Source organism: Alosa alosa, chromosome 5 (genome assembly GCF_017589495.1).
Source record: "Alosa alosa isolate M-15738 ecotype Scorff River chromosome 5, AALO_Geno_1.1, whole genome shotgun sequence".
In the NCBI taxonomy this organism is placed as follows: Eukaryota; Metazoa; Chordata; class Actinopteri; order Clupeiformes; family Clupeidae; genus Alosa; species Alosa alosa.
Genome location: NC_063193.1, coordinates 15,413,838 through 15,433,090, shown reverse-complemented (window position 1 = coordinate 15,433,090; position 19,253 = coordinate 15,413,838). Strand labels below are relative to the sequence as shown.

Sequence of the window (19,253 nt, the reverse complement as noted above, 5' to 3'; positions counted from 1 at the left end):
TCTCTCTCACACTCACACACTCACACACACACACACACACACACACACACACACACACACACACACACACACACACACACACACACACACACACACACACACACACACACACACACACACACACACACACACACACACACACACACTCATATATAATCACCCCTTCTCTCTTTGCCCCCCTTTCTCAAGCCCAAGGGTTTTGTTCCCTCCTAGGCTAACTTTTTTTCCACTCCCCTCTACATGTGTGTGTGTGTGTGTGTTTGTTTCACCGTGGTAACCTTAAGATACGTAGGGACCTCTATTTTCTCCCTCTCCTCTCTCCTTCTTCTTCTTTTGGATTGTCCAGAGCTGCCCTGTCTGGTCAGGGGATTTTTTTTCCCTCCCCCACACACACACACAGCCCCCATAAGACTCCAGCATCTCTGTTGAGCCGACCGGCAACCAGCAGCAACAGCAACAGCAGCAGCAGCAGCGAGGAGGCGGTCTCCTTCTCCTTTCTGAGAGGATTTAGAGCGTGTGTGTGTGTGTGTGAGGGAGAGAGAGGGAGAGGGAGAGAGAGGGGAAGGCGAGTTAGCGGGCGAGCGAGAGAGAGAGAGAGAGAGAGAGGGAGAGAGGGAGTGCGAGGGAGAGAGAGTGTGTATATGCGTGCAAGCCGCTGTAGGGAGAGGATGGCTGTGTGAGAGGTTTTCCGAAGCTGCCCGGACACCAACAGGGAGTAGCTGAACTGAAGTAAATAAGGAAAGAGAAAGGGGAAAAGGAAAAGAAAGGAAACTTTCCTCTCTCGTCTCTTTCTCTCAGAGAAGGAAGGAAATTGCTCTCATTTGTTTGTCTCGCTCTTTCTCTCTCTCGTCTGGACGGCCGGCAAAAAGGGATTATTGCAATGCCTGCCGAAGTCAAACAGGTTAGTGCTGTGGCTTTCATTTCTCTGGGGTTTTCGCTTCTCCTTCTCTCTCTGTTCTCATCTCATCTCTCTCTCTCTCTCTCTCTCTCTCTCTCTCTCTCTTTTGTCTTTTGTTGTTTAATGTTGTCCTTGCACTAAATGCCAGATGCATGGTGAGCAGTTCGCGACCTCAGGAGACTTAGTGTCCAGGAGGGACAGGCTGCACCACTGCCTCCCTAACGCACAGATACAAAGGCTAACATACAGCGTGTTTTTGTTCTGTGACAGGGAGACAGCTCACAGTTCCACTTGTAACTGTGTTTATCCTATGGAGACATGTATGTCATTGCTTCTCAGAGATCAGAGCCTTAGTCAATTGCCTTTAACTTCTTTGCTGACAGCATTTAGTAGATCTTTTAAGTCCCTTTACAAACATACACACATACTCACATATTCAGACACACATGCACATATACATACATACTGTACATATATAAATACCTATCTCCAGAAGAGGCGCACACACTCTGGATTGGTTGGCGTAAGCTCAGCCTATCTATGCTCTGATAGATGGGACATCTGTCAATAGCATTCCGAGGCAGAGACGGCATGTGTATCAAGTGCTGCCGATGAGCTGTAGCCGCCAAATATCTGATTGGGAAAGGGGCGCCAGGCACATCCTGGGGTAAAATTGATGGTGTTGAAAGTTTCTGCGTGTGGTTTGGATGTGTGTGTGTGTGTGGGGGGGGGGGGCTTCAGTGTCTTGAGAGAGGGTTTACAGCTGCCCACCCAACACCTCTCCCTCCACAACTGGATCCTTATAAGATCAGTAGTCACCACAAATAAAGGGCAGCTCAGTTCTATAGACTCATAGTCTCCACTCAGCTGTATGCTATGAGACTGTTGACAGTGAGAGTATTGTGATGGTCTGTTGGTTGTTTGTGTACGGGCTTTGCTCCAAGCATGTCAGACACTGTACGGTGTTGGTACATTGTCTCTTTGAAGGGGCCCCCCTCCCTCCACAAAAGGGGGAGCTGGATAGCGACGTCACGCCAAACTGTGAAAATGTCTCCCGGCTCGCCAAGTTTCTCAGCTCCGCCGCAAAGAAAAACACATCTGTGTGTGGAGAGGCCAAGTGATCATTGCATTAGGTTGCCACTGAGAAGGACTTGCACGCTAATCTCTCCCTGTCCGTTCACTCACGAGGGCTCCAAGCCGTTTGGACATACCTTGGCATGGAGAGTCATTCTGACAGCTAGCCGCTCGCCTCCGATAATCTGCTAACGGCTGTCTAAGGTCCGGCCATGAGGGGTGGGTGGATTGGGGGGGGTCACCTGATAACTGGAGCCGGTCCCATTGCAGCAGTTTCTGTTTGCCCAAAACTTTTTGTGCCCTCTTCTGTGCTACTGCCCCTGCATGTTTCCCGTAGCTTGCACCCTAAACATGACACCCCATGGGTTGCTTCATAACAACATTGTAATGCCCAAAAAGATGGTTGGCCCTACTCGTGACCCCCTGATACCCCACACACACACACACACACACACACACACACACACACACACACACACACACACACACACACACACACACACACACACACACACTTCACGCTCCTAACCCTACCCCCAGCCCCATATACACATACATACACACCACCTCCAATAGCTAAGATTCCCAACATGCTTTGCAGTGCACTCCCACTGCACCTCCAACCTTTTGCGGACCTCTATGGGGCATCTATGGAGGAGTGCTGCATGTGTTTACTTGTTGAGGTTGTTGTGTGTTGTTGTAGTGGTTGTTGATTATGATTGTTGGCTGCTTATTGTTTGTTGTGGTTATGTTGGTAACTGTGGTATCTGTGGTTGTTTTTGTCATGTTTGTCATTGTTTACAGCTTTCCAGTAGCTTATTACTCTGAGACTAGATAAGAGGCGTACAGTTCAGGGGTTCCCTATTCCATCCTCTCACACACAGTGACCACAGAGCCTCGGCTGTTTTCCTCAGCTTTGGACAGTCAGACTCCACGTGCCTCGGACACGCGACTCAGGGGGGAGCTATGAGCGGAGACATGAGAGAGATGTTTATCAGCTGCTCTCGTCTTCCTCCCAGCGGCGATGGAGCTCTCGTGTGAAATGGACTCTCCATCCACGGGAGATTGCGAGCACAGCCCCATCAATTACTCTGAGGGAACGGGTGTGACCCCGTGTCTCTGTTTAAATTTAACCACGCAGTATTTTTACTTTGCACCTGACTCATGTGTGCCTCCCCCAAACAGACAGCATGGCGGTGCACTCCCAGTCTGAAGAGATCCTGCTGTGAAAATGGACCAGTCTGGCTATGTTATTTCAGCAGTGGGCCCCATTGTAGTGGAAGTAGACAGTCTGATTATCGCAGAAGATTAAAAATGAACATCCCATTTCACTAGATGAGCTAGCTTAGCGTAAGGAGACTAGTTCCATTCATATTTGACCATGACTAATGTTTCACTTTGTGTGTGTGTGTGTGTGTGTGGTATGGTGTGTCTGTGTGTGTGTGTGTGTTTGTGTGTGTGTCAAAATACTGATGTGATTTAAAATGCACTTCTGCTGGCTACTGTTGGCCCTAGTCCAGCCATCGTTTGGCCCCGGTCTCTGGGGTATGTCTGTGTGTTTGTAGATCACTCTGCTTTCTGTGTTTACTCCATTTCCCCTGCCCCCCGCCCTGCCCTGTCTGTGCCTCCACTCCCCCCCCCCCAAACTCCCCCCCTCCACCAAGTATCAGCCCCTCTGTCCACAATGTGACTGGGACCATTTGGCGCCGATCAATATTTGAAGACATGTAGAGCATGAGAAGTTAGATTGTGTCTGTGAACTGAGCTCGAAACATCAGTGACCTGAAAGAGCACAGACCCATGGAACTCTCCCCTCCTCCCCATTGTCACTGGTGGTGTAGGGAGGTGATCCACCACCACCCTTCCAGCCCGAGGGGGGTGACTGTTGTCCACCCTAGACTGGCGCTGTCTGGCTTTTGATGGGGGTGATGGTTGTGGATGTGTGGCAGAACTGGGCTCTTCCCAGATGTCCCACTTACAGCTGCTGCTGCTGCTGTTAACGCAGCCCCAGCCCTACAACACGCCTGCCGTGCCTGTGTCCCATTCCGCTCCCACACTAGCCCTTATCGCCCCACCTCTGACCTCCAGGGTGTCGGCCATGTAAACCCAGGCACCTCGACAGGACAGAAGGTCTGGAGGGGGCAAGGCCCCTGTGGAATGGGGGCTGGAATTACAGGAACAGCTGACCCAGTCCACCCCACCCCACCCACCCCTCATAGCCTCCTGTGTAAGCAACCCACCCATCCCCAGCCTGAGCCCCCCCCCCCCCGTCCAGGGCATACCAGTGGCCCTCAGGTATCTCGGTTCCCATAGAGAGGAGGGAATGTGGGAATGTTAGGCAGCTCTCTTTCTTTTTCTCTCTCTCTCTCTTCTCTATATCTTTTTTCTCTCTTTTCACTTACTCTGATAACTTTGGCATATATGGGGTCCGCATGTTCTCATCCTTCTAAAACCGGGAGCAGAGCTATATGTTCAGTAAGACTATATCACTCTGCTGCCTGCAAAACTATTCCTAACACAGATGGAATTCATGAGGGGGGAAAAATGGAAAAGCAAAAGACCCATTGAATTATGCAATAGCAAAGATAGATACTTGCACATTCCTTGTAGTGTTTGGGAAATCAAGCCTGGAAGATTTGCAACATTAATGACTTAATTGTTAAACATTAATGTCTTGCTAGCATGTGCTGTTGAACGTCTCTCACTCGAGCTCAAGCTCAGGCTGTCAAGATCAGTCAGGCAGCTTATTGCCTGTACAGGCTGATCTGAATACATGAAAAGCATTTGATGGTCAAATAACTTTACCTGAATTGCCTTGCTAGTAGGAACCGTACATTTTTTTTTTTTTTTTTTTTTTTTTTAAATCTGCAAAGTTCTTTGTCTGTTTGTCTCTCTGTGTCTCTCTCCACAGATAACTCCTTTTTTGATAAATAAAATCAATAAGATAAAAGTAAAGGGCTAGTCGTGAGGTTTTGCTGTGTCCCTGTCATCAGCATGTTTACGGTGTGAGCTCAGGACAGAACACCGCCACTGCTATTTATTCAGTGTGTGTCTGCTTCGTGATCCCGTTTCCGTGGAAATGGGTCTCTCTTTCCCTCTCTCTGTCTCTCAAACTCTCTCGGTCTGTCTGTCTATCGGTCTCTCTCTCTCGGGTGGCTTTCCCGTAAACACACCCCCTGCCCATGTTTGCCCCCACTATATGTTCAGCTGTGAGAGACACAGACAGAGCGTGACTAAGGGACAAAAAACCCCAGACTGGTTTAGATCTTTCCAGATAGCACGGTAACAATAGAGGTAAACAAGAGGGATGGGGTGTTGCTGGTCCCTTCTCTGCCCAGCAGTCTCTTTAGCCAACAAGGCCTGATGGACCTGATGGGATGGCCATAGCTTGTCCTGCCCGAATAACAGGTGACAAGCTGGGATTATTGGGCAGCGCTCGACTGCCCTATCTCCCTTCTTATAGTCACCACCAGCCTCTACTCTATCTCTGCTTTCCACTGCAGACGCTGATAAAGACGAGATCCACAAGGGTGTGTGTGTGTGTGTGTGTGAGGGAGAGAGAGAGAGAAAGGCTGACAGAGAGATTGAGTTTGTGAGGGAAAGTGTGTGTGCTCCTGTGTGTTTGGGATGGACAATGTGTGTGTGTGTGTGTGTGTGTGTATGTGTGTGTGAGAGGGCGAGATTGTAATGACCGTGCTTGGCTTAGAGCCAGCAGGGTGAGTGGAAAAGGTGCGTGTGTGACACATTTCAGGCCCCGCCATGGTAACAGGAGTGGTTGGGGACCCCCACGACCCTGAACTTGATGATTAATGGCGCTGGGCTGCCGAGTTTTGGCAGATGGCTGTTGGCTCTCTGTGCATTTGTGTGTGTGTGTGTGTGCGTGTGTGTGTGTGTGTGTGTGTGTGTGTGTGTGCGTGTGCGTGTGTGTGTGCGTGTGTATTTACTTACTTTCATTATCCCGTCGCATTGAAAAAAAACAGTCCCTTCGCTCCACTGTAGTGGCAGGAAACAGCAGGCCACATTTAAGAGGGTTGGGTAGGGGTAAGAGAAGGAATTATTACATGTGGGAATGTGGTGGCCATGGACAACACTGAAACACATGTACCTTTCCCCCCTCCTACTGTATTTCTGTACTCTGGCCCTGTGAAGCCTGCTATGATCCTGAGGGGGGAGTGTGTACACAGTGTACACAGAGCTGCAGATGTGCTCTGGAAAGTGAAGCAGCGCCAGTGGCCCTGGGGGCTGTCTGGGGCCTGATAGACTCTCTCTCTCTGGAGATGAGCTATTTCTTTTTCTTCTCTTTTCTTTTCTTTTTTTTGATCCGCTGGAAGGCATTTATTCAACCACTGACCACAACAATCAATGTGAGGCTTAAGTGGAAGTTCATTCTGCTCCCCTCCTCCCTCCCGGCATTCCCCTCCTCCTCCTCTTCCTCCTCCTCCCCCTCCTCCTCTCTTTTCCATCTTCTGTCTCTGCTTGCACTTCCTCTTGCTCCCTGCGTAGCTCTGCAGTTTCAGACAGAGAAATTGGTGGTGGTGGTGGTGGTGGAGATGGTGGGTGGTGGTGGTGGAGATGGACAGGGGAGGGGGGGGGCTCCTTTGAGAGTTATGTATGGAGAATCTATAGAAGTCAGCTCCCCTCCCATTCTCCTCAGCCACATCCCCCCCTCCCAGTTGAAGCTGGGGACGTTGAGAGACCCAGAGGGAGAGGGGGTGTAGAGTGGGTTTAGCGAGAGGGGCTAGTGTGGGCGAGAGGCCCCCAGCCTCAAAAAATGGGGCTCCCCCTCACCCATGTGCACTGAGAGAGCCGGCTGCTTGCTCATCTCTCCCTTTCCCAGCCCCCACCTCCAGTAGCCCCTCTCTCTCTCTCTCTATTTCTTTCTTTCTTTCTTTCTTTCTTTCTTTCGCTCTCTTTCTCTCTCTCTTTATTTCTAACACCAGCGGATACAACCAGCTTTGTGGCCGAGGGAAAGTCACGAGTGGCCGATAACGGGATCTGGCCTGCTAAGTCTGCATCTTTGCCAAGCTCGGATTGTGTGACTCAACTAGCTCACCCCACGGCTTGTGTAGCAATGGGATAAAGGGGGGGGGTGTGTGTGTGCCGGGAATCGATCCTCCATCATCCCCCTTCGTCGTGCCATCTGTCTAAGATGGACTGCTGGGATTAATGACTTGGGCTGTCTCCTTAGCATGGTCGTGTGTGGCAGGCCAGATTAGCAGGGGAGGAGCTGCTGGTCGCTGGACGTCTTGTGGACGAGGTTATCTTACTCCTGTCATTTCTGGCTCTTGAGCCGGGTTGAATTTCTGTGGTTTTGAGTGCAGCTCAGTTGCTTCTCGTCCAGGCCTCAGTCCTCAAATTAGACAAGAACACTGGAACATAGGGGGAACAATTTGGTCCATTTTGAGGAAAAGCTTTGTGTATCGGTCCTGACCCTGAAGCTGCTGTCAAGCTTAGTTCATTTCCCCGCTGAAAGGAGAAATGATAATTGCTGCGGTGTTTTCTTTTCAGACTTGATGCTTTCTTGTCAGTGACTCATTATTTGTTCTTGGTTGATATAAACAGTTCCCAGCCAGCACAGCCGCCATTAGTCTGTCCATCTATCTACTCACCGTACCTGCTGATTGCATGCAGCCCCCAAATATATCAACAGGGCTGCTATATCAACATTAAAAAAAACCTGAAAAACTGTAGAAACACCACGCTGGTTTCCTGTTGAGCTTGGGGCACCGGGCGAGTTTTGTTTGTGGCACGGCTCCCAGCCAAGTGCTTTCGGACATGCCTGCGCTGATGTCTGACCACTGCACTCATTACCCATGGCTAGGGGCCAGCATTTTTTCGAGAGAGTTCAGTCCAGTGCTTTCCCTGTAATGGGAGAAGACAGCGGGCCAACCGCCCCTTCCCCCAGACCTTCTCCTCTCACCCCAGCCCGCTCACCCCTGGCCGGTAATGCCCCATACTGCCCCGACTTTAGCCTCTGCCTCGGCCCTCTGCCCGCTCCCTCCCAGTCCCATGTTAACGAGGCGCTAAAGTTCGTCCGCGGTTCGTCGAATGACCTCAAAATGGCACCTCCATATTAAATGAATTTCTCCTCTTTCTTGTCCCGAAGGTGATCCACTTCAAGTGCGGACAATAGTCTGCCGCGGATCCAACAATGGAGCGGTCTAGCTTGGCGAGCCGCTGTCATGTGTTGTTATGTGGAGATCACACACTGGCATTGTTTCTCATCTCATGCTCCTTTTTATGTACGGGGCCAACTCTCTCTCCCAGTGGAGCTTCCCCGTTCAACAATGGGAGAGACGTGCCTCTCTGCGACATTCCTTAAGGCTCTATTGAGTTGTCTAATGAACCTCGACTGGAAGTGCACCCTGAAATGGTTGTTGTCGCTCAGCAGAAAAAAAAAAAAAAAAAAAAAAAAAGGCTCCATCCCGCCTCGCGTGTTAATTTGTTTGCAGTCTCTAATTGACTGTGAAGCTGAGTGCCGTTGCCGTGCTGGAGCTTGTTTCCCAGGTCGGTTGAGGCCTGGACCGTGGGACAGGTGTCAGGCAGACAAAGCGAGAGAGGGAGGGAGAGAGAGTGGGCTGAAGTCCTTGCTCCATCTTGCTGTGCCCAGGATGCCCGTCTGAAAAGGGGTGAACAGTGACTCATGCCCTTTAATTGGATGCGGGGCCGTATAGCTGGCACGGAGATTTTCACAGACACATTCCAGCGATGTCTCTGCACTGAATGATGACTCGTAGCCGTTACAAAGTACAAAGCTGGTGGACTATGGGTTGAGAGAGGGCAAGGCTTTGTGTTTAGGCTGGACAGTCACCAGTGCCAGTCACCACGCCTCATCCTCCCAGTTCTGGGATGAGGGATAAAAGAAAAGATGGACGGAGTGTGCGTGCGTGCGTGCGTGCGTGCGTGCGTGCGTGCGTGCATGTATTAGGAGGGTGGGGGGTGGACGCTGTGCAGAGCTGTGCAAATGAACTGGTTTCAGACCGCAATGCAAGCGCTATAAATCTGTTCTCATAGACTCGTCTAAAACACTATGTGCAGTTGAATTTGGAAATAGGCTGCTGCTTTGATGCTTCTATGGAGTTGTGTTTCTCAAAGAAGCTATATCAGCCATTGACAAATGGTCAAATGGACAAATGGTCACTGTATGGTAATAAAGCAATTGTTGATTTATGGCAATCTGGGACATGTTCATTAACTCTGTGTCAGTGGTTTGGAAATGGCTGTACTGAAAAAGAGACTTTTCTTTTTATACAGACGACGAGAAATGTAAACTAACTCTTACACAACTAGATAACTATTATTCTGTGTCCGCTGTCATTGGTTGCCTGTTTTTCTGGTAAACACATGCAACAATGCAACCTATGCCCTTTGTGACTAATTGTGACTGCATAATGTCAGCAGTTTCTTGTGCAAAGCAGTCTATTTATTAGGACCTGGATACTAGGTTGTTTTTTAATCAGTATCCCTCAGTCCAGATATAAGAATCAAATGTGTTTGTGTGGGTGGATGGTGATGGGGTGTTAGTCCGGATTTAGAGTGCATTTGACACGCTCATGCTTTCGTCAGCCGGATTGTGATATTTTTCCAGCCGTACCCCACCCCCCCTAAATGCCGATGCTTGCACAATGTGAAGAGAGAGAGCGAGAGAGCGAGAGAGCGAGAGAGGTGGGAGCACAATATTGCCAAAGCAAACCAAAGACGGTTTGTTTATCCAGACCTCTCGGAACAGTTAAGAAAAGCCCTAATCCATTAAGACAGTTTTTCACCCCAGCTCCTCCCTCCGCAATCTGCTGCACTGAGCGTGCGTAGGCCATAAGGAAGGAGTGAGTGTCTTGACCAGGTCTCACATCCTCGACTCAGGGGGTCCCAAGGGAGTCTTAAAAGATCACAGGTTTCGCATATTCTATACTTAGGAGTCTTAGATGAGGAAAATGCACTGCTGTCAATCAGCCAACACCCCCACCCTCAAATCCTCCACCTTCACTTCACCTTTTCTTCCCTTTGCTCTGCCATCAACCTCCCCCCACATATCCTAATGCACACACACACACACACACACACACACACACACACACACACACACACACACACACACACACACACACACACACACACACACACACACACACGAATACTCAAAGGTCACTTTAAGCTAATTGAGGCCATCCCCTCTGTCTGGCTGCTACTGGAGGCTATGAATGGGCTCCTGTGTGTTGCATTAGCATCAGTTAGCACAGGCTAGGTGGTCACGAGAGCCCCAAGGGAGCCTGCACTGCACCGTGTCTTCGCTTTACCCATCCATCCATCCATCCAGGCAAGGTCCTTTCCTCTCAGCACAGCACCGTAAGTCTGCAGCTCTGCCTCGCGGCTCTCACAGAAAAACATTGCCTGTCCACTAACACTAAGGGTTCTCTTTGCATTTGTGTCATCAAGGTAATTTCCGCTTGAGCAGTGCTTTACCTTGACGATTATATACAAAGATTCAGATTTATCTGTTTTGTGACTTCTTAGCGGTAAATGTAATGTTAAAGGTTTTTGAAATTATGGAATGTAACGTTTTGTGCTTGGCATTGAGTCATACATTAACATACTAGCCTTGAAAGGGGAGAGTTGGAGGGGCACTTGTAGGGCTGCAACTTTAATTATATCCATAGTCTATTAATCTGTTGATTTATAGACTACAACATTTGTTGATACATTAGTTGTTTGATCAATAAAAAATTGTGAAGTTTACTGTCATAGAGGAGTAAGTAAAGCTGAAAATGAATTGAGAGAATTTAGATATTTTCCTAGCCTGGCTAGCGCCACCACTTCTCAATGAGACGTAGTCTGGGAACCAAACGTTAATTTTCTCGTATTTGAAAAAAATGCCCAGATCCGTTTATTGGGTGCCACGGATGTCTATCAAATGCGTCTGTGCATAGCTCATCATTGTCTTGCTTTCCCCCTTGTTCTGTGATTGGTCCCCTATCTCAGGCAAAAATTTGCTCCATGGTCTCCAGGCTGCCTTAGCAGCGTGAATCAAATCGCGCGCAAGGCAACATGGGAACACCCAGGCTAATATTTTCCATAAAAATGGACAAAAAACAATTCACCGATTACCATAATAGTTGCCGATTAATTTAACTGTGGACAACTTAACAATTAATCGATTAATTGTTGTAGCCCTAGCTTTTTCATTCTGTTCACAGTTATGCTATCGGATCCGCTCTCTCCGTGAGTGGATGCATTATCTTCTGCATATGTTTTGGTTATATTCTGTAATGACCCTCCCTTGTCTTTTTCTGGTTCTTTCTCTCTTCAAATTTTGTGGTTTATTTTAATCCATCAAGTGCTTGCTTGAGCCATGAAAACGCTGAATAATGTGTGTTTAATGGCAGAAAATGAATATTAATGCTCCTTTGGGGCATCATCTAAGTGAGCACCATGGATGAATCTATTTATTTACACCTTCCAGTAATGACCTTGGTGCCCTCTCTCACAGACACTTGGCTCTCCCCTCATAAAAGTGATCTTATCTCTTTGATTAGCAGAGATAGAGAAAAGGGCCAAGTTAGAAGAGGGAATCGCCAGGAATTGAATTTCAATAAACTTAATAATGATGAATAATGTATTCCAGCAAAGGCAAAACTCCTGGGGGCTGCTTCACCTCTTTGGTGGCGCATCAGTCAGTTAGTTGAGGAGCTGATGCCTCACAAATAAACAAAGGGAAATAGAGGGGAGAGATGGAGGAGGCCAGAGAAGAGGAAGAGTGATGGAGGCCAGAGAGGGAAGAATACAAAGAATGACATAGAATGAGGGAGAGGAGAGAGAGATGAGGACTACTGTTCAACCCTTCCACTCAGGCATGCTTTTTTCATGAGATAGAGAGAGATAGAGAGAGATAGAGAGAGATAAAGAGAGAGAGATAGACAGACAGACAGACAGACAGACAGGAAGAGACTCTGGCTCTTATTTACAGCACAGAAGTGTCTCATCATAGCCTTGGCAGTAATTTGCCTCAGGAATCGGTTGTAAGTACAACACTAGTGCTTTCCGCTGTGTGCCCTGGAGAGACTTGGCTGGCTCCACATCCCCAGGCCAAAGACCCAAGCAGACATGCAGAGGAGGAAGTACAGGCCTCGGCTGCAGACAGCCCCATAGCCCTTTCCAAGCTCCCCGCTCAGAACACTCAGCGCAGGGCAAACATGGCCTCTATATTTCTCCATCGAGCAGAAAAGCTCATTATTTCAGCCTCCTCCCTGCACAGAGCATGCTCAGTGTTTCAGGGCAATCAGCATGGCAAAGCTTTTGGCGATGCTTCAATTCTGTGAATTTGAATTTGAAGTATCTTGGAGGGCATCTTCACTGTGTCAGCATTAACACGGGGTCAGCTGATTTTATGTATGTGTCTAAGTGGAAACTCTTGGGAAACCTCCTGCAGAGAAACCCCCATGCCTCACTGCAACTTCATCTTCTGTCTGTCTGTGTGTGTGTGTGTGTGTGTGTGTGTGTGTGTGTATGTTTATATTCACCTGAACATGTATGCACATATCTACCTGTTGAACACCTGTGTGATAACGACAGTGAGAGAGTGTTTATGTGTTTGAATGTATGGGCCTATGCACTCTCTGTGTAGAGTTGGCTGCAGCTAGTATTACTGCAAGGTGCTGGCTTGCTGAATCGGGTCAGCCTCAAATCCCCCCTGGCAGTGGGAGCCTACACTGAGAGAAGTCAGGTCCTCTGGATGAGGGGGCCTCCATAAGATGGTCCACCATGCATGGCCCAGTGTCTCACTGCTGTTGTTGCTGCTGTAAGTCTCCCAAGCCCTGCCTTACTCAGGCGAGTAGCAGTCAGAGGCTTCAGGGGAAACTCAGAGAGGGAGAACAGAGCATCTCACAATCTTTGTTTTTCATCTCTTGTCTTTTATTATTCAGTGTATTCCTCCTTTCTTTTGCATTTTCTTTCTCTTTCTCTTCTCTCTCTCTCCCTCTCTCTCTCTCTCTCTCTCTCTCTCTCTGTCTCTCTCTTGGGATTCCTTCTGTCTTGTTTGAAAAGTGATGGTTTTGGTAACCAGATGGAGAGGCAGTGAGGAGCCAGCTGAGGTCTAGGGTGGGGTGATGCAGGAGGGGAGAGCCGGAGAAAGAGCCACTGTGACTCATTCATTATCTCCTGATTAGCATTGGACTACATTTCCTTGACAAAACAAAGCACTTCACATTAGCAAGTCCACCCGGAGATGAAGTGGAAGGAGTGGGCTGCTCAAGAAAAAAAAAGGTTGCACTGTGGCACATTAAGTGTTTCAGAAAAGGCCCATTCCCCTTGCGGGACATGCTTGTGTGGATGTTATGTGAGGGCAAGTGGTGGTAAAGTCTAGAACATTCCTTTTTATTGCTTCATAGCTTTTGTTTTAGAAAACACAACATTGTCATTCCAGTCAGACACATTGGAGTCGGAGACAATGACATTTAGTTTGAGATGTTTTCAAACATTTAGAGCTATTTCGATCAACCTGCCTGTTTGTTAAGTCTCATCACAGCATAGACTGTCTCCTGTTGCTGGCAGACAGCTTTGGGATTGTTTCCCTTTGTGTTTGTTTTTCAGTGTCGGTTGCATTTTAGTTACTGCATAAAATTGGAGACAGCGTTGAAATCTGACTTGCCCTCAGTGTTGTGTTTTCCCCTTTCTGCTGGACTTCCCTTTATGCTGATTCTCCTCTGTCGTTTACTGATTCTCTGGTGCAGTTTGTTTAAGACGTCAGCTTTGAGGTATGAAGCTGTCAGCCTCATTGACCTGGACGTCCACAGGAAATGATGCCCCTTCGCTGACCGACAAAGTGGAGGCGGTAATATAGCCTCACTCACCCCTCTTTCAGTCAAAAGTGCAGTGTACGTGCTGAACTCTGGATACTCGGGACTCCCTTTCAAGTCATCAACAACCTCCATCAACAACAACAACAACAACAATGCCAGAAGCTCGGAAAAGAAGCGCACATCCTGCAGTGGCATGACCAGGGCTGGCCCGGATGATGCAAATCGAGAGAAGCGTCCACATGCACATCACACTGGCAAGAAGGGTATGTTGAGAAGAAACGATCCCTTTCAAGCCACTCAACTCCTTGAAGATCAAACCCGGCAGGTGTGCCTGAAAGCTTATCGCTCTGCGGCGTCTTTTTTTTCCTTTTGCTGTGCGTTTGTGTCGCCTGCCTGGTTTTGTCTGAAGCAGAACGGCTCATCCTTTGTGACGGACAGCGATTCTGAACACTTACAAGGTTACAAGGACTAATTTCTTAGTTTGCAACCGCCTAATAGTGGCTTTGGGTGCTGATTAGAAAGAGGAGGGAGAATTGTCCCTGGGCATTTCATTAAAATACTGATGCAGAGTTGGACCTCACCAGTAATAGGCTGGTTTGTTTGTAATGAAAGGACTATAAATCTACATTACTCTTGGTGTCTGACCTCCGGCTGGCCTACCTCTGTAGTCGCCCAAATAGCTGGTTAGTGGATTGGCTCCTTGGTATCTCCCTCTCAACAGAAAAAATCTTGAATTTCCCCTGGGGATCAATAAAGTATCTATCTATCTATCTAAATTTTTTTTAATAAATTGAAGAAAGGATAAACCATTTAGCATTTTTATTGCCATGCCACACTAAGCAGCTATACAGTTGTTTATGCATTTTGTGCAAGCATGGAGACATTAACAAACATATTTTCTTGTTTTCTTCCTTTGAGTCCAACTCTTGATTGCATTCTGGAATGCAGTTAAATTGTAATTAGCCAAGCAACACATGCCATATGCTTCATGATTTATGTTCTCGTAGCGTGACATGGTTGCATGCACTGGCGAGGACCAGGGAAATCTGACATGTACATGTATGTCTAAAGACTCCAATGCCTCTGTGTGCTCTTGGTTTAGGTGTGCAGGGCTCCACGGTCCTTGCTTTGACCCGGGGGAAGGTATCCACCTCAGCAGTGCTCCATCTTTGTTTCTCTTGTTATTTTTATTCGGCGAACAGGTACTAAAAACTCCTGGCACAGCACTAAACCCTGGCTAATTGGCAGGAGGCGAGCACCTTGCAGGCATATGGAGTCAGTATTCTGCCCAAGTGCACCCTAATCTCCTCAACATGGAAGGCATTTTCAGGGGCCTTGTTTTTTGGGGCAGAAAATAGAAGCCAGCGTCCCGTGTGAATTAACCGTGCACTCTGACAGTGCTGTACTTTTGGCCTGCTTAGGGAGAGCGAGCTAGAAAAAAGAGTGTGTGAGAGAGAGAGAGAATGAGAGAGAGAGAGAGGAGAGAAAAAAAGAGTTCAGAACCTCTGTTCCAGTACGTGCTGCAGCCAGAGGAAGATGGCCGCCTGCCACCGGGTGCTGTTGCCACTGATGATGTGATGCATCTGCAAAGAGTCAAGCTGCTTTAATGGCCTGTGCTACTGTGCTGGGAAGCTCTCGATTGGCATCTGTGAGGAGTGATGACTGCTCAAATGGCTCAAGTCTCTCTTCCAGTTACTGCAACCCCCTCACTCCACTCTCCATCCCCCACTAAACGATTTCACTCCTGTCCACCATTGGGGTCTGGACACTGTAATGCCTTGATTGCATCCAACACTTACACTTTGAAGTGTAGCTGCCATGGTTTGTGATTGATGCGCTGGCTTGATGCTGATTGTGGTTCGACATGGTTCGCAAAATTCATTGTGCAGTGGGCAAGACACTGGAGGGGTTTCATCAACTTTTTATTGCACCAGTGTGGGTGGTTTCCCAGACAATGTTACTCTGAAGCTGTGTCATTGTCTGCCAACCAGTATTTTTCCTCCCAGCCAAGTGAGAATGTTCCCCAACAGATTGAGAGGGCGCCCATTTTTCAAGATGAGAAATGTTAAAACATAAACGGCGGTGAATGTATGGTTTATTTGTCTGCGATCCTTCTTGGAGAGTAGATATGTCTCCTGTGTCTTTTATTTTTCAGGGCCCCAACACCCCCCCACACACACACACCTCACACACACACACAATAATGGAAATAGAAGCAGTGTGAAAACATGAATCGATCGCGTGAGGTCAGAAGTTAAATTCTAGGCAGATAAAAACAGAGGGTTGTTTTTGTCTAGAGTAGGAGTGATAGCCTACGGGATTTGAGCACAATCATTTCCCTGCTGCTCTTGGATTACGGTCCGGCGTTGGCCATCTTTCGGAGCTGAGGAGCCCATGTCCATGCATTCCAGAGGTTTAGGTTTCTACGTCAGCAGGCCTATCTCTCTCCCACCAACACTGCGGTTGTTCCTGCCCCCTCCGTAGACTTCTCTGTTTGTTTTTTTCATGGGATAACATGTTCTCTGGCTCTTCTCTGCTGGGGCCAGAAGACAAACAAACACCAGCCCTGGGAATCACATCTGTACTTTTCCCTTTCCCATTGAGTCTAGTGTGGAGGCCCCACTGGGGCAGTCAACAAGTGGACAACATATTCACCATGTCGGACGAAACTCCCTGGTCAGTCTCTGTTTGAGAAATCTCTTCAGCAACAAGCTAAAACAAATACTCTGCCTGTCAAGCACCTAGTATTTTCAGAGGAATCGAAAACAATGCGAGACAGTGATGAGAATCACGCACTGTTGTGCAGCCACTTATTTTGTCATTACTGTGTGGTGCCAGCAGGGGAGTAGGCTGAGCGACCACTGGCACGCCACATTACCCATCCTCTCATTTGCGTCTTTGTTTTGGCAGCCCATTCAACATTTGTGTCATTCCACTGAAAGCCATGACGAGCCAGAGAGACTCTGTCGAGGCGAGGCTCAGTGCCTTATTTCTGTCCGTGCACATTCTCCATGTCTTGTTGTAGTAGAAGGGAGAAGGAGAGATTGGCATTTTGTGTGGTGGGTTCACCCAGTGCTCAGGTGTCTCCAGACCCCCAAACAGATTCCAGTCTGCTGGAAGTCATTTCTGGGAGTGCTGGGAGGGGCAGCCTCCCACCGGAGGAAACCCTACCAGCCTGAGGCCCCGGGCTGGAGGAGGCAGCGCCGGGATCCAGGGCCTGGGTCTCATTAGAGTGCAGCACGCCACTCTGGGCTTGCTTTAAGAAGAGAATGTCGGCAGGTGCTCTGGCTGCTCAGTGGAAGGAAGGAGTGGCCTACTTTACCCACTGACCGTTACGGCTCGGAACATCGCTGTCATTTCTCTCAGTGCGTAGTTGCCTTGTAAGGAAGCGGTCATTCCTCCCGAGAGCCATGTTTGGCAAAGCTGACCGTGCCACTGTGGGAGCTGATCCCATTTGTCCACCTTGAGTGACTCCTGTCAAAAGGCGTCAGATGTCTTGCCTCCTGGTCTTTCTCTCGCTTCTGTTTTCTGCGAAACTGTGGACTGTGTGTTTTCCTTTTTGCAAGCTTGACTTCACATTCATGCTGATGCAGAGAGGAAAAGCAACTGTTTTTTTTGCTCCACAATAGCACAGGAAGTGTGCTTGTGTGTGTCCGTCAATTCTGGTCTTTGTCAGGTCGATGTCTCTCTCTCTCGTGCTTTCTCTCTCCCTCTTTCTCTCTTTCTCTCCTTTTCCACCCTGTCATTTCGCTGGCCTCTTTTATTTGTCGTTGCTCGGGCCTTTTCAGGGAGAACAGCTGACAGGGAGCTTTTGAGGAGATGTGCGTCTGCTTCGCCGCTGGCCTGCGACGGGACAAAGACGTCTGGGCCTCCTTCCTAGAAAAAGCCCCTGTGTTGCGGATGCTCCTCTCCAGTGGCAGTGGAGTGGAGCGGGAGACAAGGACAGATCTGTGTCCTTCCCCTTTCGCCCTCCCTCTTCACCTCTTGTCATCCTTTCTTTCCGTCCATCTCCCTCCCCCTCATTCCATCCTCTCTCTCTCTTTCTCTTTCTCGCTCTCCTCTGTGTCACTCTCTCTATGGATGAGGGGGCGGGGAGGGGGAGAGAGGGAGGAAAGGAGAGGGCTTCCAGATTTGATTTGCAGTGAGATTGGATTAGTGGTATTAATTTGGACCCATGCCTGCCCCAGCTGTGCTGCCTGTGTGTGTGTGTGTGTGTGTGTGTGTGTGTGTGTGTGTGTGTGTGTGTCTGTATAATTATGCTCGACGGGAAAGGGATATGTGGCTTTTGGATGTGTTATCTTGTGTGTTTGAGTAGATATATTGTGTGTGTGCATGTGTGTATATGTATACACACAGACACTGACAATGACAGCAGGTTACATGGTCATGTAGGTCTTATCTTGCTTTGTGTGTGTGTGTGTGTACGGTGTCTTTGTGAATGAAGGCCTTATCTCCCTGTGTTCTATCTCTGTACCAGTCTATTTAAGTCTGCCTTTGCTGCAGAGGCTATTGCAAGGAACTGGGAAATGGAAAAAGACACACACACACACACACACACACACCACCTTGGCCAAATCATTATAGAACCAGCCTGACTGCAGAGCACAACCACCACTATTTTAAGGCAGTAACTACTGTTTCTGATCTCCCTCAATGAACTGTTAGTGGACTGCACTGGACATAGATCAGACTATTATCCCATAAATAGGCTCTTAGTATACTTACAGCACCATTTCCGGAGTCATTTTATATTTTGATGCATGCCGGCTTGACTGAAGAGTGGGGTGTGGAGGTTGGGTGGGGGGTAGACATAGCAATAATCTCTCAAAAAAGTTAACAGCCCTTTGAGCCGCTCAGCAGACAGTGAAGATTATAGTTTACCGGCACAGTAAACCGTGTGTCATTACTGTGCCACGAGATGTCTGCAAATCAGTCCCCATAACGTAAGGGGTTCCTTTTGGCTTCCTGTATGCTGTTTGGGCCGGGAGACATTCCAAGGAATGCAGTCAGGAAGTCGTGCGAGCTCTCTCAGTGCATTTCCTTCCTTTGCTCTCACAGTGTCTGAAACCCAGCGTACAAAACTGTTGGTGCTACTAGAGGAGGAGGAGTGGTGGTGGTAGTAGTAGTAGTAGTAGTAGTAGCAGTAGTAGTAGTAGCAGCAGCAGCAGTGGTGGTGGTGGTGGTGTAGTAGTAGTAGTAGTAGTAGCAGCAGCAGGTGGTGGTGGTGTAGTAGTGGTGGTGGTAGGCAGTGGTGGTGGTGGTAGCAGTGGTGGACTGGTGGTGGTGGTAGTAGTAGTAGTAGTAGTAGTAGTAGTAGTAGCAGTGGTGGTGGTAGTAGTAGCAGTGGTGTGGTGGTGGGTGGTAGTAGTAGCAGTGGTGGACTGGTGGTGGTAGTGTAGTGGTGGTGGTAGTAGTAGTAGTAGTAGTAGCAGTGGTGGTTGTTGTAGTGGTGGTGGTGGTAGTAGTAGCAGTAGCAGTGCTGGTGAAGT

General features: G+C 48.5%; 1 protein-coding gene across 13 annotated transcripts in view; it reads left to right on the top strand.

The window, feature by feature from the left end:
- arvcfb (ARVCF delta catenin family member b) overlaps window positions 1-19,253 on the top strand; it is a 176,406-nt gene that overhangs the window by 81,670 nt on the left and 75,483 nt on the right. Inside the window, exon 1 of one of the 13 annotated variants that reach the window (XM_048242922.1) lies at window positions 459-901. The exons of the other annotated variants lie outside the window; for them this stretch is intronic. Within the exon in view, the coding sequence (XP_048098879.1) occupies window positions 881-901 (21 nt within the window). The 5' untranslated portion in view covers window positions 459-880. Of the gene's footprint in view, window positions 1-458; window positions 902-19,253 lie in introns of those variants that run through there. 13 annotated transcript variants of the gene reach the window in all.